Source organism: Ictidomys tridecemlineatus, chromosome 3, assembly GCF_052094955.1.
Source record: "Ictidomys tridecemlineatus isolate mIctTri1 chromosome 3, mIctTri1.hap1, whole genome shotgun sequence".
Taxonomy (NCBI): domain Eukaryota; kingdom Metazoa; phylum Chordata; class Mammalia; order Rodentia; family Sciuridae; genus Ictidomys; species Ictidomys tridecemlineatus.
In genome coordinates this window covers 7,568,395-7,584,026 of record NC_135479.1, presented here as the reverse complement: position 1 = coordinate 7,584,026, position 15,632 = coordinate 7,568,395, and the positions used below count along the sequence as shown (strand labels likewise).

Genomic DNA, 15,632 nt, shown 5'->3' with positions numbered 1-15,632 from the left:
CTGGGGTGAAGAGGAGGATGATTGGAGCTGAAGGCATCACTCAGCATTCTCTCAGTTCCAATGTGATGTGACAGTTCTGCCCAGATGTGCTTAAAGGAGTAGCCCATCACAGCGGGAGGCTCTGGGGCCCATGCCTTTGACTGGGCCGCTCCCCTTTCACACCCTGCCTTTGTCCGGAGCCCCTAGGATCCCAGACCCTCAAGGGGAGCTTCCCACACTTGCACACTCTGTCCAGACGCAGTCTGCACTGTCCCAACTTCAAGGCACAGACAAGGAGACACCTCTGGAAGAAGGAGACTATAAGAGACATCTGTCCTGCCCTCCTGTCTACCAGCCCAGCCCAGAACTGAGTGTCACTGAGATTGTGTTGACAGTCCATAGCTGCAAATAAGGGGTGAGGGGAGAAGGGCCTGGTGTCTCTGTCTCCCTGTCCCTCGTCCTGATGGGGGGAGTGAGGAAGAGGTGCAGGGGAAGGTGTGTATGATCACCATGGAGACAGAGTTTGTTTCTCTAGTTTTCAGTTTCCTTAGTGTTTTGGCATGGTGTGAGTATATGTGTGCGTGCGTGCATGTGTGTGTGTGTGTGTGTGTGTGTGTGTGTGTGTGTGTCCGTCCTTTGGTTCTGGGAAGCCTTGGAGTCATAACAATAACTCAAGCTAGTCTGATGTCAAGGCTAATTTACACATCCCAGCTTGATGCTTGATGCCGCAGGACACTGGTTTTCTCTTTTCCCCCACCCCACCAAGCCTTCTGTCACCTCCAGAGCCAGTTGCTTTCCAGAAAGCAGTTGTGGTTGAAAGTAAAAGACATGCTAGGTGAGCTACAGGGAGGAATCAGGGAGCAGACTGCCCCAGGTCCAGGCCCAGAGGAGCAGGGCTTCTGAATGGCAGGGGAAGTGCTGGGGACCTGCAGTAGAGCAAAACTTGGTCCAAGATCATCGAAAGACCTCAGAAGAGAAGAGAAGGCTGGGGTGAGGGTGACTAGAGGTTTGAAATTGGATCCATAATAAACCAACCATTTGTAAATTTGCAGAAGAGAACCTTTCTCCTTTCTTTTTGAGCAAAACAATCTGGCTACTTAATTCAGGGATAATGATATAACATTAGAGATCACTTAAGCGACTCACTTTGCAGAACAGAAAATAAAATCCAGAGAGGTGAAGCGACTTGTCTAGGGGCATGCAGCCAGCTACTAGCCGAAACCAGGAATGAGACACGAGTTCTCCTAGCCCCCAGGCTCGTACTTGTTCCACTACGGGGTGGTTTCCAAAGGTTTTATTTTTGTAAGCAAGGGATTCTTTCCCTCCACTCCAAATGAAGTATACAAAATATAAATCAAATAAATCACGGTGGTCTTGCTGTGTTTGGAGTGAGGGTCCCAGAACCACATTGACTCTGTCTCTTTCAATGTAGTTCTGGACATAACTCTGCGGGACCGTAAGTCTTCAGCACACTGCCTGCGAATCAGGACACTAATCATAACAGTAGGAAGCCCTAAAGTACATGCGGGTTTTCATAGGATGCTAGGCACACATCGAAGATCTCCATGCAGTAGCTGATTTGATCTTCAGAGAGTCCTGTGAGACCCCACAGCCCTGGAGCTGCAGGACTCATGAGCCTTCCTCTGTGTCTGAGTCCTGGCAGACAGTGGCTCCATCTCCACCTAGGGAACCCTGACCTTGCTCCCTGCCTCACCTCCTCCCTGCTCCTTCCCCCTTTTTAAATTTCATAAGCACCTCTCCCTTTCCCAGAGGGTGCAAAGTCTGGCTCCTGTTGGGCTGCTTCCAAGCCTTGAAGAACCCATCTGCAGGCTCGTTGGTCTTCTCCAAACCAGAGGCCTGTCTGTCAGAGGAAGCCTGGAGGCCCATCCTGCTCGGCCCACACGGTTGTTCCATTACAGTCACTGTAGGATGTCCTCCTCTGAAGGCCGCCATTTTATTAGGCTTCTGGATGCTACGGGTCTCCCGTGTTTGGATCCTGCACAGGGAGAAGGGCTTCTCCCTACCCAGGATCTAGGGGTCTCGGCTGGAAAAACTGGAAGGTTGTGGTGCCCCAGTGGCGGGGGCTGGGATCATCAGGATCACTCAGGTCTGGTGGTGGAGGCTGGGCGGCGTCAGCTTGGATTTCAGCCGGGCTTTCAGCCAGAGCACCTGTGTGTGTTCTCTCCCCGTGGGAGAGTTCCGGCTTCCTCACAAGACAGTGGCCAAGAGACAGGATGGAGAAGCCCAAGAGAACTGGAAGTGCAAACTCTACCACTTTTGTGACGTCCTAGTTTCTTAAGGCTGGCATAACCGAGTGTCACAAGATAGTGGTTAAACAGCAGAGATGTACTGTGTCAGAGTTCTGGAGGCCGGAGGTCCAGAATCAGCTGCAGGACAGTGAAGGAGGAAGTCTTCTGTATCACCTCCACCACCAGCCCCGCCTCAGTAGTGCTGGGGATGGAACCCAGGGCTCACCATGCTAGGCCACAGCCCCACCTCCCCAACCCCTCACACCTCTCTTGGCTTCTGGTGGCCTCAGGCTTCCCCTAGATCTAGACCTCCAAACTTGCATGGCTTTCTTTCTTTCTTTCTTTCTTCCTTCCTTCCTTCCTTCCTTCCTTCCTTCCTTCCTTCCTTCCTTCCTTCCTTCCTTCCTTCCTTCCTTCCTTCCTTTCTTTCTTCTTTCGTTCTGTGTGTATGGTGCTGGGGATTGAACCCAGGGCCTTGTGCATGCAAGGCAGGCACTCTACCAACTGAGCTATACCCCCAGCCCATGGCTTTCTCTTTCTATATGTCCATCTCTGTGTCCAAATTTCCCCCTTATGAAGACACTAGCTGTACTAGATTAGGGTCCACCCAGAGACCTCAGCTTAACACGACCATCTGTAAAGACCCTATGTACACCTATGGTCCCATTCCCAGGTACTGGGTTTTGGGGGTGGAGCATAGTTCAACCCATAACAGTGACCTAGCCTTGAAGGTCACTAGCATCTTTTCTGATACCAGTCCCTTTTTGTGATTCTCGGGGAGTAACACGGACCCTCTCTTTTTTTGTTCTGGGCTGGGAATTGAGCAACCCCCCAGCCCTGAACCCCAACTTTGGACGGGAGCAGGGTCAAGGACATGTGAGAAGGGAAGCATCTTTGCAGTCATTTTTAGAAGACGCAATCTGTCATAACCATGTTTTAAAAATACATATTTTTAGTTGCTAGTATTTAAGCATAAGGGGGATTTACATAAACTTGATTTCTAGTTCTTGCAAAATCAGAAGACTCTGTCAACACTGTGTTTGCATTTCTCCAGGGTGGCAGCAGGTGAGAGAGGCCGCTTTTAGGGGGCCTGGGTCCCTCTTCTTTGAGGCCCAGTGTCACTGTGTGGAGCTGCTGTTTCCCTTCCACCCTCCAAGGGGTACAGAAAAAGCTCCCGGGAAGAGCCCAGCAACGCCCCCTATGGCGAAATCCTCCTGTCCTGACCTGAACAGCCCTGCCCGCACCCTGAGAGCCACGGAAGGCCACAGAAACAAGCCCGGTCTCTGTCTCTGATCCACAGCCCACGTCTGCAGGACTGGTCCAGGCAGGAGGCCGGGCTGCGCAGGCACAGGCAGCTGGCTGCTCACAGAGGGAAGGCCAGGGTGCAGGTGGGGAGCCTCGAGAAAAGGCAAACAGTGGTCATCACTCCGGCCCTGCCCATGGTCACCTCCTCCTGCCTGTCCCCCAGGGGTCTCCTTCCAGGAAATGACATTGGGACTACTTCGGAGGTAGCTTCCCCGACCTCTCACCCACCCCACCCACCCACTTCTAGAACCTTCCCAGCTCTTTCCAACTATGGGTCAGATCTCTGTGGGAGACAAAGGCCAGGAAAGGAAACAGTGGAGACTGCCAATGCTCTTCCCAGGAGCCTGGGACTGGACGCTAATTGTCTCCATCAAAGAACCCATAGCACAGAAGAGGCCCCAGCCTAGGAACCAGGGAACGGGTCTTGTTCTGGGTCTCCGGCAGGAGCAGGAGCAGCTCTTGACTTCACCCCAAGAAGTCGAGCCCTCTTCAAGACCCGTTTTTGTCTGGGGTAGTCTGCAGGCACTGAGGATGACTCTGGAGACCCTCGCCCTGTTACCTCTGGCAGGCTACTTGGGTCTCCAGGTCTCTGTTCCTGTCTGTGAGATTGAAGGAGTTCACCTGGTGCCATGGTGCACACCTGTATTTCCAGCGATTCAAGGGGCTGAGGCAGGAGGGTGGTGACTTTGAAGCTAGCCTCTGTAATTTATGGAGACCCTGTCTCAAAATGAAATAAAAATTTTAAAAAGGACTGGGGATGTAGCTCAGGGGTAGAGAGCTCCTGGATGCAATCTCCAGTCACACGCACACACCAAAGTCAATGAGTGGGTTTATGCAGAGTGTGGAAAGGCGTTCAAATGAGAGCCCTGTTACCGTCTGCAGGCCTTCTTGGTGGGTGGGTCTCCTCCATCTCCTGCTGGACTGTTGGCTTTTAGCATCAGCTGGTGGATGTGGGGCCTGCCTTCCCCCTTATACTCCCAGAGTAGGGTGAAATGGCCAGGTCCCAGGTGTCAGGACAGAAGCCTGCTCTGCCTACCATGTCCCCAGCACCAGCAGGTCCTGCCTCCACCCACAACCAGGCTGGCTGTGCCCTGCTGCTGCCACCTCTCCATGTCCCAGAGCTCCCCTAGACCCAGAAATGGCCTCAGGGTGGGAGGCCCCATCTGGTCAGTAGCATCTGTGATTGATAGTTTGCAGATTAATGACCGGTGAGTCTCCCCCCACACCCCACCCCCACCCCGAGATTGCAGCTTGGAATGACTCCTTTGGCTCTCAGTGAGGGGTGGAAGCAATTTAAAAGGGGGAGGTTAGGGAGAGACAGGAAAACAAGCATCCCACAATTGCCAACTTAATTCAGGGCTGGCGGGAGTTATCTACAGAAATCTAGGCTCAAGCGGGGAGGGAGCGGAAGGGAGGCCCGAGGTCCCTGGTCCTGGGGTCCTGCCAGACTCTGAGTTGATTAAACCTAAACTCCCAGAGATAAAGATGCATGTGGGCGCTCCAAGGACAGCTGCCCGAGCACACCCTGGAGCTGCTGTAACAAATCAGCACCAAGCGGATGGCCTAAGCCAACAGCAAGGATGTTCTTGTGGCATGGGAAGACAGAGCCGGCTCCCTCCGAAGTGGGAGAATCCTCCAGGGGGATTCTTCCTGCCTCTTCCGCTTCCTATGGGTTCCGATCAATACTAACCCTTCATTGGCTTGGAGTAGCATCACTGTGATCTCCGCCCCTGTCCCCACATGGCCTTCTCCCCTACGTGTGTCCCTGTGTGTCCTCTCCTCTTCATAGACGGTCGATGGTCATTGGATTTATTGAATTTTTAAAAAAACAATGTGACCTCCTTTGGACTAATTACATTGGTAAAGCCCCTGGTTCCAAAGGAGATCACTTCCTGGGGTTCCTAGTGGACGTGATCTTGGGGAAGGAGGGACACAATTCAACCTCTTACCCTAACCTTGATTGCCATATCTGGGGGTCACACCAAAGCCCACAGAGGTTCCCGCAAGTGTGGACTTGACTCGAGTTGCCCCGGAGGCTGGCAGGCGCCTGATCCCCTTTGTTTCTGTGTGGCCCACGAGCTAAGAATGGGTGTTACTTTTGTTCATGATTCAGACAAAATAAACACTGGAATGATCTTTTGTCACATGTGAAGTTTGTCTGTGTCATGGCCACAGAGACTGTGACGATGTTTTCCTGACCTGCTGCCCACCTAGAGCTTGGGGTTCTCTCCAAATGCCTGGGCCTCCTTCTCTGGGTCAAGCAGCATCTGTGTATGGCCCAAGGCTGCTTCATGGTTAAAAGACGGGGCACCAGGACACCAGGCGGGCGGGCCAGGGTTGGAATTCTGCACTAGTGGGTGTCCTTACCTGAGAACAGGGACAGTCCACATCTGGGCCTGCCGTGAGGGTTAGCTAAAACACAGGAAAGGCCGACTGTGGTGCCTGCTGGCCTCTGGGTTTGGTCACCTCTCACAGCTCCAGCCTGCTGCGGAGGTGTCAAGCCACAGCGGTGCAGAGACCTCTTACATGCCACAACCCGCATCTCACTCACTATGATGGACGCTTCCAGGGAGCCTCTTTGGGCCTAACGCCAGAGGAGAGTGTAACGGAAGTGCAAGTGTGTACCGTCCGCCTCGGGCACAAGAGTGGAACTTTCCAGGGAGACGTCCACAGCGGGAGGCACAGGTATGGGCCTGCTGGCTCTTATGTGCCTTTGGAGCCACACCCCACCTTGCTCTGTGCCCTGCATGGACTGAGTCCTGGAGCCCTCAAATCCAGTGGGAACTGGGCTTAGGTGACAGGGAGCGTGGGCAGGATGGAGCAGAGGAGGGTTGGGAACTGTGGCCCCCAGCACCCCTCTCCTCTGCCAGCCTGTCTGCAGGTTCCGGCAACCTCTTCCTCCATTGGCCATGTGCGCCAGGTGGGAATGACCTAAGATTTCAGGTTTCCTCCGGATGTGATTTCTAGCTGGGAAGGGTCCTGAGGAAGGGTAGAACACACCTTGTTGAGGGAGTGAGGGGAGGAAGGGCAGAGGTGAACTGTGCCCGAAGCAGGGGCTCTGGGTGATTCCACCCCACAAACAGCCCCAGTCCCTTGAGGGTTGTTCGGCTACGAATCCTGTGCACATGCAATCTCCCTTCTAATGTCCACACACTTTCCGGGAGGGGTACAGAGCAGTGATCACCAACTGAAGTTTTGTTGGGTGTGCTTGTGGTGCCAGGGGTGGAACCGAGGGGTGCTCTGCCACCAAGCCCTTTCTTTTTATTTTGGGACAGGGTCTCACAAAGTGGCCCAGGTTGGTCTCCAACTGTGATCCTCCTGCCTCGGCCTCCAGACTGGCTGGGATTGCAGGCATGCACCATTGCACGTGGCAGAGAGCTGACATTTTTCAAGGTTGGTCTGAGCCCTCGCCTTTTGCATACACTGGAGACTTGAAGCGGTGGTGGTGGGGGGTGGCCATCGAGCAAATAAAAATAGGGGACATAGTTGGCAGACCTTGAGGCCAATCCCATTGCCATGGAAACAGTAGTCCTGGTGGGTTTGGGATTGCCCTTCCTTATGCAGGGAAGGAAGGAGGATGAGGGTCAGGTGAAGGTCCTCCTGGGTCACCTGTGCCTAAGCGGTCCCTTACCTACCCTTGGCTCCACAAGTCACATGCTGGAGAAGGAGAGGTTGCATTTGTTCTGTGGATGGGGTAGCGGTGGCTGGCGGAGGGCAACCTTAAATTCAAGTGGAAGCTAACCAGTGTCACGGGGGACCTAGGTCTCCCACATCCATGCTCCTTTCGGTGGGTCTCACTAGCCCAAAGTGACCTTTTCCTGTTTAGAAACTCTGGAAGCTCTGAGAACCTCTGCAGTTTCTGAGAGATGGTCCAGAGTTTTCCTGAGGTCACCTTCTCTCAGGGGAGACTGTGCGTAATTCCTACTGGGATGCTGTCTCACCCTTGGCTTTGGGAAATGATGTCTTCCCAGCGTCCTCTTAGCAGATTGACCCTCCCACGGGGTTTTGCTGTAGATATTGTTTCTTTTCTCACCAAGTGTATTTGACTGGTCATGGAGCCAAAGTCCATGCCCACCGACCACCCGTCGGGAGAGACCAACCTGGAATTTGAAAAGGAATGAGGAGGAAGATTGGAATTGAGGGATACTGAGAAGCTTCTCCAAGGTCTGCAGCTGCTTCTCTGTGTGTGCTGCAAAACGCTTTCTTTCAACCCCATTATCATACTGGATCTTTCAGCTGGTCTCCAGGGCAGATTGGGGCCCACTCACTTCCTCTGAGAACCAAGAGGCACTTTATTTATTTATTTATTTTTATTTTAAAATTTTTTTGTGTGTGTGATGCTGGGGATTGAACCCAGGTGCTCATGAATGCTCGGCAAGAACTCTGCCACTGAGCTACATCCACAGTCCCCAGAAAAACGCTTTGAGGTCTCCCGGATTGCAAAGGACCATTGTAGAATGAGTTCACCCTTCAGATTCCCAGTTCAGAATCTCTTCCATGTCATTATCCTTTAGCCAAACACCCTCAGGCATGGGCCTGGAGTTGCTTCTAATGTGGGAGTGGGGGTCTCAATTATGTGTAAGATAAAAATTATGTGTAGTTAAAAATTACCCTTGAAAACCCCTTATCAACTTGAAAATTGGTTATAAAGACCAGTGTACGCGGTTTGCACTGTAATATAAACAGTAGCTCTCTTATCTGACCTCCTCTTAACAGCGAGTCACCTTAATGGATACCCCGTATGCCCTCTGCAAGACACGCTGGCGTCCTGGTCCCCCAGGGTTGGGGGCCAGAGTTGAGCTGTTTACAAAGAGTCAATTATCCCCAACTTGTTTACGCCAATTGTGCTTTTCATAGTAATTACATAATTTAATAAACTCTGATGTACATGGGTAAAATAAGAGTAGAAAAGGATAATAGTTTTTCTCTGAAAATCATGTTGAAAGCCTGCGTAAAGGGAAGCTGTTAAAAATAAAAGGGTATGTGGAGTCAGCCGTGGGCAAGAGCCATACAGCATTCAGGAGAGAGAAGGAAATCTAGGATTCCGCAAGCCCTGATTTCTACATGTTCTTGTTTTACCTTACAGCCACAGAAGCTGGAAGGCACCAAGGATTCATTATAAGTGTGATTTACAAAAATAGACGCTAATTCCATACTCGGAGCCCATTCTGGAAAAAAAAAAAAAAAAAGAAGAAGAATTCCATGGCTCCCAAAATTCACAGAATAGTGAATGAATTTGCATTTGTTCTTTTAAAGCAAAACTATTTAACATATATATGTATATTGATTTCCCCTGCTTTAACTGTATGTTAATTAGCTGAGCCGACTTGATATGCATAGGTGTCTGACGGGCATTTGACAACAAGGTCGACCGCGTACACTATGTTATTCATTGAGGGGCATTGAATATACCCCCAGCCCAGTGCTGGGGATTGAACCCAGGGCCTCACGCATGCTAAGCTCACACTCTACCAGTGAGCTACAATCCAGCCCCTATCCGTACTCTGATTTCTTTTATTCTCTTTCCCTTATGGGAGTCCATAATAATGTGGCATTATTCCACACTGCCACACCACTGTGCCCACAAATTCAGCAATCTAAGTCCTCACTCTAAACCTGGGGGATCAGTGGGTTGGATCCTCTATTCCACAAGGCATTTCTCAGGACATCCACATGCCCAGGAGCCAGGGAGCTGGCTTTGGAGAAATTCAAATAAAAATGGGCAAGAGGCGAGCCTTAAGCTCTCCGAGTGGCAGCACCGGCCTCTGGAGCCTGACTGCTTTAGTGCAAATCCTGGCTCTGCCACTGCCTGAGGGGAGGCCACACACACGCTGTCTGTTCCAGCTGCCCTGCTAGGAGCTGCCGCAAGGGTTTCATGTGTTACGAAGTGTAACGTGATGACGGCAGTGCCAGGCGCAGCGTGAACCCATGATAGAGTTCGCCGTCGCTATCGTTATCGGTGTGAATCACTCTCTTGCCTAATGCACCTGCGTGGCTCTTGCCCTAGATATCCATGCTCTATCATTTATCCACCTACTGGGGGTTGAACCTGGGCCACATCCCCAGCTCTTTTTATTTTGAGACAAGGTCTCAGTAAGTTGCAGAGACGGGCCTCAAACTTGTGATCCTCCTGTCTCAGACTCCCAAGTTGCTGGGTGTGCTCCACAACTCCTGCTTATCCTGAAGATTTTAAAATAAATAAAATAGCTCATTTCAGATATGCCCCCATCTTTGAATGAAGAGATCAGAGGGTCAGGTCCTGGACTGTGCCTGGGCCCCACGTGGCTCACAGTGGGCGTCCGGGGAACAGATGGCTTGAACATGACACTGGGCTAGGTGTCCCCTTCCCCTGCCGGGGAGGAAGAGAATGAACGCTGCTTCAGAACTCCAAAACAAAAGTTTATTTATAAAATACTGACAGTTCGACAGGACATGGGACTTCTCGTGGTATATATTTCAAATCAATTTCTTTTAACCTTTCATTTAAAAAATAAACCTGCTAACAAGCTATGTGACATATACATATATATTCTTCTTACAGATAGACACCTGCCATAACGAATTCTCTCCCATAATTTTTCTTTTATATCTTTTAAATCAAAAAATAAAGATCTGTCTGGGTTTCGTTTTTGGAGTCTACATGGGTGAAGAAAGGTAACACATTTAAATGCTTTTGGTTATTTCTATGGAAACAGAGAAGAGGGGGTGGTCCTAAGGGGGCACCTGTGCTCAGGGTGGCGGACAGGGTGGTGTCCCTGGACAGGACCATACAGAGGCACTCGGGAGCTGGTGGCGGCTGCTCAGAGGGTCCCCTGCTCCCCTCCTGCCCGCTGGCCCCTCCGCCAGTGTGGATACTTTCACTGTGTTCTCTGGGACGGCGAGGGAGACCCAGAGTGTCCAATCGTTAGGCACTGGCACCTTAGGGGTTCTGCCCAGGAGGCGCGGGCAGCAACAGAAGGCCTCTAGAAGCGCGCATGGACGAGGCAGCACCTCTGTGTCCTCATACCTCCGACTCACGGCAGTGTTAGATTTGGGGAGCGGGCAGGGGTGAGGAGGGCAGCCTGGGTTTACAAACTTCTCGGAGCCCTAGAAGGAAGGTGCTTCTGGAATCCAGGGCTTCTATTTGGTTCTTCTTGGCAGTCTGGGTGCACAGCTCACACGAATGCAAGAGGCACAGCCAGGAGGGGGAGAGGTCAGCCTGGCGAGCCATGCTTGGGCTCCTGGGGACAACACCAAAGGGACCAGGTGTGTCCAGGTGTGAACCTGCGGCCAGCAGAGTTGCACAGGCAGGGTCCTGGCATCACTGGCTCAGGAAATCGAAGCCAGGAAGGCTCCCTGTTACCCCTGGGCAGTGCCCACCACACCCTTCCAACGTGGCCAGGTGTCTGGCAGGAGGTGCCAGGAGCCTCCACGCTCCACCGGCCCAGTAGATATGTAAACGAGAGCAAAGAGACGTCTCCGTAAGACGAATCTGAGTTCCACAGCTGGAGACCCACCTGGGCTTCCAGATGTGGCTGGGGCAGGGGAGACAGCACTCCTGATGGGTGGGCGTTGATGAAGGGGGATGTCCACCTTGGGCCCAGCCTGACTTCCTGGACTCTCCTAGTGGCTGTGACTCACAGTGTCCTCACCCTCTTGGGCAACAGATCCCAGTCACATCCCCAGCACAAGTCACCCAGGCCTCGTGCGCCTCACGGGGGAGACGGCCTCGGCCATAGGAGGGAGTTGCCAGAGCCCCTTTGCGGAAGTGGGTGTGTCCTGTGCACATCAGTGTGGTGTGCGAGTGGGTAAGCACGGGTGTACACGGTGGGCACGTCCTGCACGGGCACGTGGGTGGCAGCAGAGTGTGCAGGGAGCAGGGGAGATTTTAGTGCACCAGGTGATTCATTAAAGGCAAAGGACGATCAGCCTCATGTGCGGATCATACACAGGATAAAATTTCTCAGCCCTGCCTCCTCCCCAGAGCTCCCTCACTGGGTTGGGCTAAAATAATTCCCAAATGCAAACTGGGAATTTCTTTAAATGGTTAAACGCTCCAGAGAAAGGGAAAAGGACGAAATTGTTAAAGAAGAAGACGAAGAGGAAGAAGAGGAGGAGGAGGAGGACGAAGAGGAGGAGGAGGAGGCGGCGGCAGCGTCTGAAGATGCACTGCTGGGGGGCAGAGGCTGCAGGGGCCACGGGTCCCGCTGACTCCAGGGCAGCCTCCAGACAAGGCCTGGGGTCTTGAGCACCTGACTCCCTAGAGGAGCTGAGCAGCCCTTCCCCAGGCCCCCGCACAGAGAAGCCCCGTCTGCACATGGGGTCAGCCTCCCACATCTCCCCACTCACATTCCTTAGGGGGCAGTGAGCCCATGCAGCCTGGGCGGCTCCTCCCTTCAGAGCTCTTGACCCTGACTTCCCTTCCCGGTTGCCATTAGCACAGCCGCTAACTTGGGGCCAGTGGAGAGGGGTCTGGGCTCTCTTTCCTCCACTCTTTTCCCGAATCCCCGCCTTCCTCAGGCCTCCCCTTCCTCTTCTCCTCCCCCACCAAAACAGGGTATGGCCCCCTCTCCAGCAGGGCAGGCACTGTGGGTCGAGCACTCCACGAAGGGGCCCCGGGCCGAATGGGACATGCCCAGGCCCGGACAGTTCCTCTGAGAGGCAGCTGTCCACCCACAGTGACGAGCTAGTCTGCGGCAGACTTCACAGGGCTGCTTGTGGTCACCTAGGGGACACAGATAACCCAGGGAATCTGCTGGAAAGGCTCCTCCTTAAACTGTTGCGGTAGAAGGCTCAAACTGATGGGACCATGAGGCCACCAGAAGTGGCTTTTTAAAGAACATTCCTTGGAGCAGATCATGTGTGCGAAAGCCTCTCCTCCCGCCAGCTATTCTTGTCCCTGGGTCCCATCTGGCCCGCCCTGCTGGCTGGGCTCACCGTGCATCTCAGATGCAGTGTCCAGTTTAGACTGGGCTTCCTGACCAGTCTCTCCGTGCTCCCGGCTCTCGCCAGGCTGAGCCCAGCCAGGAAGACGTCACTCAGGGTTGGGGCATCCTTGGGCTCTGTGAACCAGGTGCTGGGCAGACTGAGCATATGGTGGCTGCTCTGGCCTCTGGCTCGGGGCCTGGGCAGGCCTCTGGGCCCTGAGTGCTGCGCTTAGCAGGCTACAGCGGAGACAGAGGGACACAGATCTGAAAGAGATCAATGCTGCGGGGCCAGGAGGGCCCAGGGGATTCTCTGGGGAGGGATCCTGGAGCCTTTCCTTGCACATGTGCACAGGACACGTGTGCACTCAGGTACACGCACATACGTGCGGCCGGGAGGAAGATGTCCGCTCAGGGGAGAGTGGTACGTCTGTCCAGGCAGCGATCCTCACCCTGCCTGACCCCTCAACCTATCTGACTTCTGCAACGTGTGGCACTTACTTTTGCCCGGGGACCCCGGCAGCCGCCTTACACCTCTGCTCCCCAGGTGGAGCCTTGTCTGTGCTCAGGAAAGGGAATTCAGGTAAAGGGAGGCAGGGTTTCATCATACGGGAACTCTCCCCAGCCCACAGGCCCTCTTCCTTGTATTCACAATAAAAAAATAAAATATATATATATATGTAGGAACAAGAAAGTCGCTAAGCAGATTCTCACCCTTTAGTTTCTTTTCCTTTTTCTAAATGAACCAGATGTGTGATGGAGAGGCTGAGCAGGGAGGGGAGCAGTGGAGGTGGGTGGCAGGGCGGGGGGGTGACCAGGCCATGACACCTGGCCAGGCGAGGTGCAGAGGGAGAGGCAGGCTCTGGCCCTGGGATACCTGTCCTTTCTGCAGAGGAGCGCGGCGGAGGGCCCAGGAACCAGCTCAGTAGGGGGCAGAAGCGGGCAGCTGGCCACACGTCGAGAGGTTTCTCCATCCTGTGGCCTCGCCTGCTGTTCAGCCTGGGGTCCCTTGCCCTCTCTCCCTCTCTCCAGGGGCACGACCCCCTCTGCCCACTGCATCAGTGAGACAGCCGCATCCTCAGCCGTGCAGATCCTCAGAGCAGTGAACCCCACCGTCTCCCGCTCACAGCGGACTGGCCAGGTCCTCGCGTGATTTCCTTCTCCCTACTTCTCAGCACGGGCTTCGCTGGCCCCGCCCGCAATCCCTGGAAAAAATAAGCTCGGGAGGTGGAGAGTTGACTGGGTTTCTGGGTGTTCCGTTTTCTGGCAGGTGGTTTGGGAAGCGTGAAGGAGGAGTTTGGTATCATTTTTCTTTCTTTTTCCTCTTCCGACGTCAAACAAATGATGAGAATCCCGCTATAGGTGCCCGGGAGCCAGGGGCGAGGCTGCTCGGGGGACGGTAGAGGGTGCTCTGTTGACTTGGGGGGTTCGGAGGGTTTTGGGGCGTTGGAGTCCGGCTGGCCTTGGGCCGGAAGAGGCTGCCCTGCTGGGCGCTGTTGCTATTGGTGACGGTGGCGTGGTCCGGCTCACCGGAGTCACTCTCAGTGTAGCTGTACGCCTGGGCCCGCGAGATGCCCTTCTGCTGGCGCCTCCAGGAGTTGTAGTATGTGGGGTCGCTGATGTAGTGGTTGACAAAGGAGTGGGCCTTCTGGGGGTTAGGGTCGACCTCGTACTCGCTGTCACTTCCCTGCGAAGACAGAGGATTGGGACATCAGTGCCCTTGAGGGGTCAATTCAGCATGGCCAGGGCTGGAGGGCACAGCACGGCCAGGGCTGGAGGGCACAGGGTCCTGAGGCACAACCCCTGTGCTGCCCCTTTCCAGCCTTAATTGGGGGGAGGTGACCTCACTGCCAAGTGGGCACTGCACCCGGATGCCCTCTTCCTGCTTCTTCAGAGCAGAGACTAGACAGAAAATCTGCACCATAGTGTTGGCTCAGGGCTGGTGGACACAGTTGTCCTCCGTTATCTACAGCCATGTTCCAAACCTTCAGTGGATGCCTGGAACCTGAGATGGTCCTGAGCCCCACGGATGCTATGTTTCCTTACATCCACATCCACGGTAAAGTTTAACTTATAAATCGGGCGCGGCCGAGAGGAAGAACCACAGCCATCAAATAGAACAATTAGAACAACATGCTGTAAGAAAGGTTATGCGAATGTGATCTCTCTGTTTATCTCTGGAATTTTCCACTTCATACTCTGGGCTCACAGTTAACCACCAGCAACTGGAACCACAGAAGCAAAACAGAGGGGTAAGGAGGAGGGATACCCAAATTCCCATCTTTTTTTCCAATCCAGGTGCAACTCACATTAACATAAGGCTACATTGTTTTCAGTGTGCAACTCAGGGTGTTGGGTTGGCTCTCTATGTTGTAGACCCTCCCTTGCACTAGCTCAGAATGTTTTCATCACCCCAAAGTAAAACCCAGTCTCTCCCCCTCCCACTCCTCCCTCTGCAACCACAAATCTGTTTTCTGTCTTCAGGGATTTACCTATTCTGGACATTTCCTATTAATGGAATTATATAAGATGCAACCTTCCATGTCTGACTTCTTGACTTAGGGCGAGGCTTTTGAGGTTCACCCATGTGTAGTAATCTGGGTTCAAACTGATTCAGGGGACCAACAAGAGCCAGATGAAATCTTTGGAGGCTGCTAGTGAACAGTGTAAAAGTGCCTACCCAGTTCCAAAATAAAAATGACACTTGGTTACAAAATAAGCACAGGAAAATATCAACAAAGGTTCTGAATTTTCATGCGGTGACAACTGCGGGCCCCACCCCCCTTTGGAAATGTAAAATATCAAGTTGTTCTTAAATGCCTTTGGGTACTCTGCTGCTCTAGGTACAGGCCTCCTCCTTCTCCTGGGGATGGAGACAAGAGTCAATCTGGGGTGTCAAGTAAAATTCGACTCATGGAACTAAAAATATGGCGAACCCTTCCCCCACCCCTCCCAGCAATGTTTTGAGAACTAAAAAGACAACAGATGGGAACTCTTTGGGAGAGAGGAGCCTGATGTTAGGGAAGGGCGCACTCCCAATGAAAGCTACCCGCTTTCATCACCCCCTGCCCACTGATGGTAGCCTGGGTGCAGTCAGCAAGGGCGGTGCGCGGAGTTCTGCTTTGCAGGTAGAGAAACTGCAGCTGGACCTTTTCCCGAGGTCCCCGCTGTGGGAGATGAAAGGCACAGTGTTCCA

General features: G+C 53.2%; 1 protein-coding gene across 2 annotated transcripts in view; it reads right to left on the bottom strand.

Annotated features, from left to right (window-relative positions):
• Positions 1 to 9,919: 9,919 nt before the first annotated feature.
• Positions 9,920 to 15,632, bottom strand: part of Sdk2 (sidekick cell adhesion molecule 2) — a 243,821-nt gene continuing 238,108 nt past the window's right edge. For both annotated transcript variants that reach the window (XM_021733719.3, XM_040268502.2), the window contains one exon: positions 9,920 to 14,123. In XM_021733719.3, coding sequence (XP_021589394.2) covers positions 13,770 to 14,123 — 354 coding nt within the window. In that variant the 3' untranslated portion in view covers positions 9,920 to 13,769. The remainder of the gene's footprint in view (positions 14,124 to 15,632) is intronic.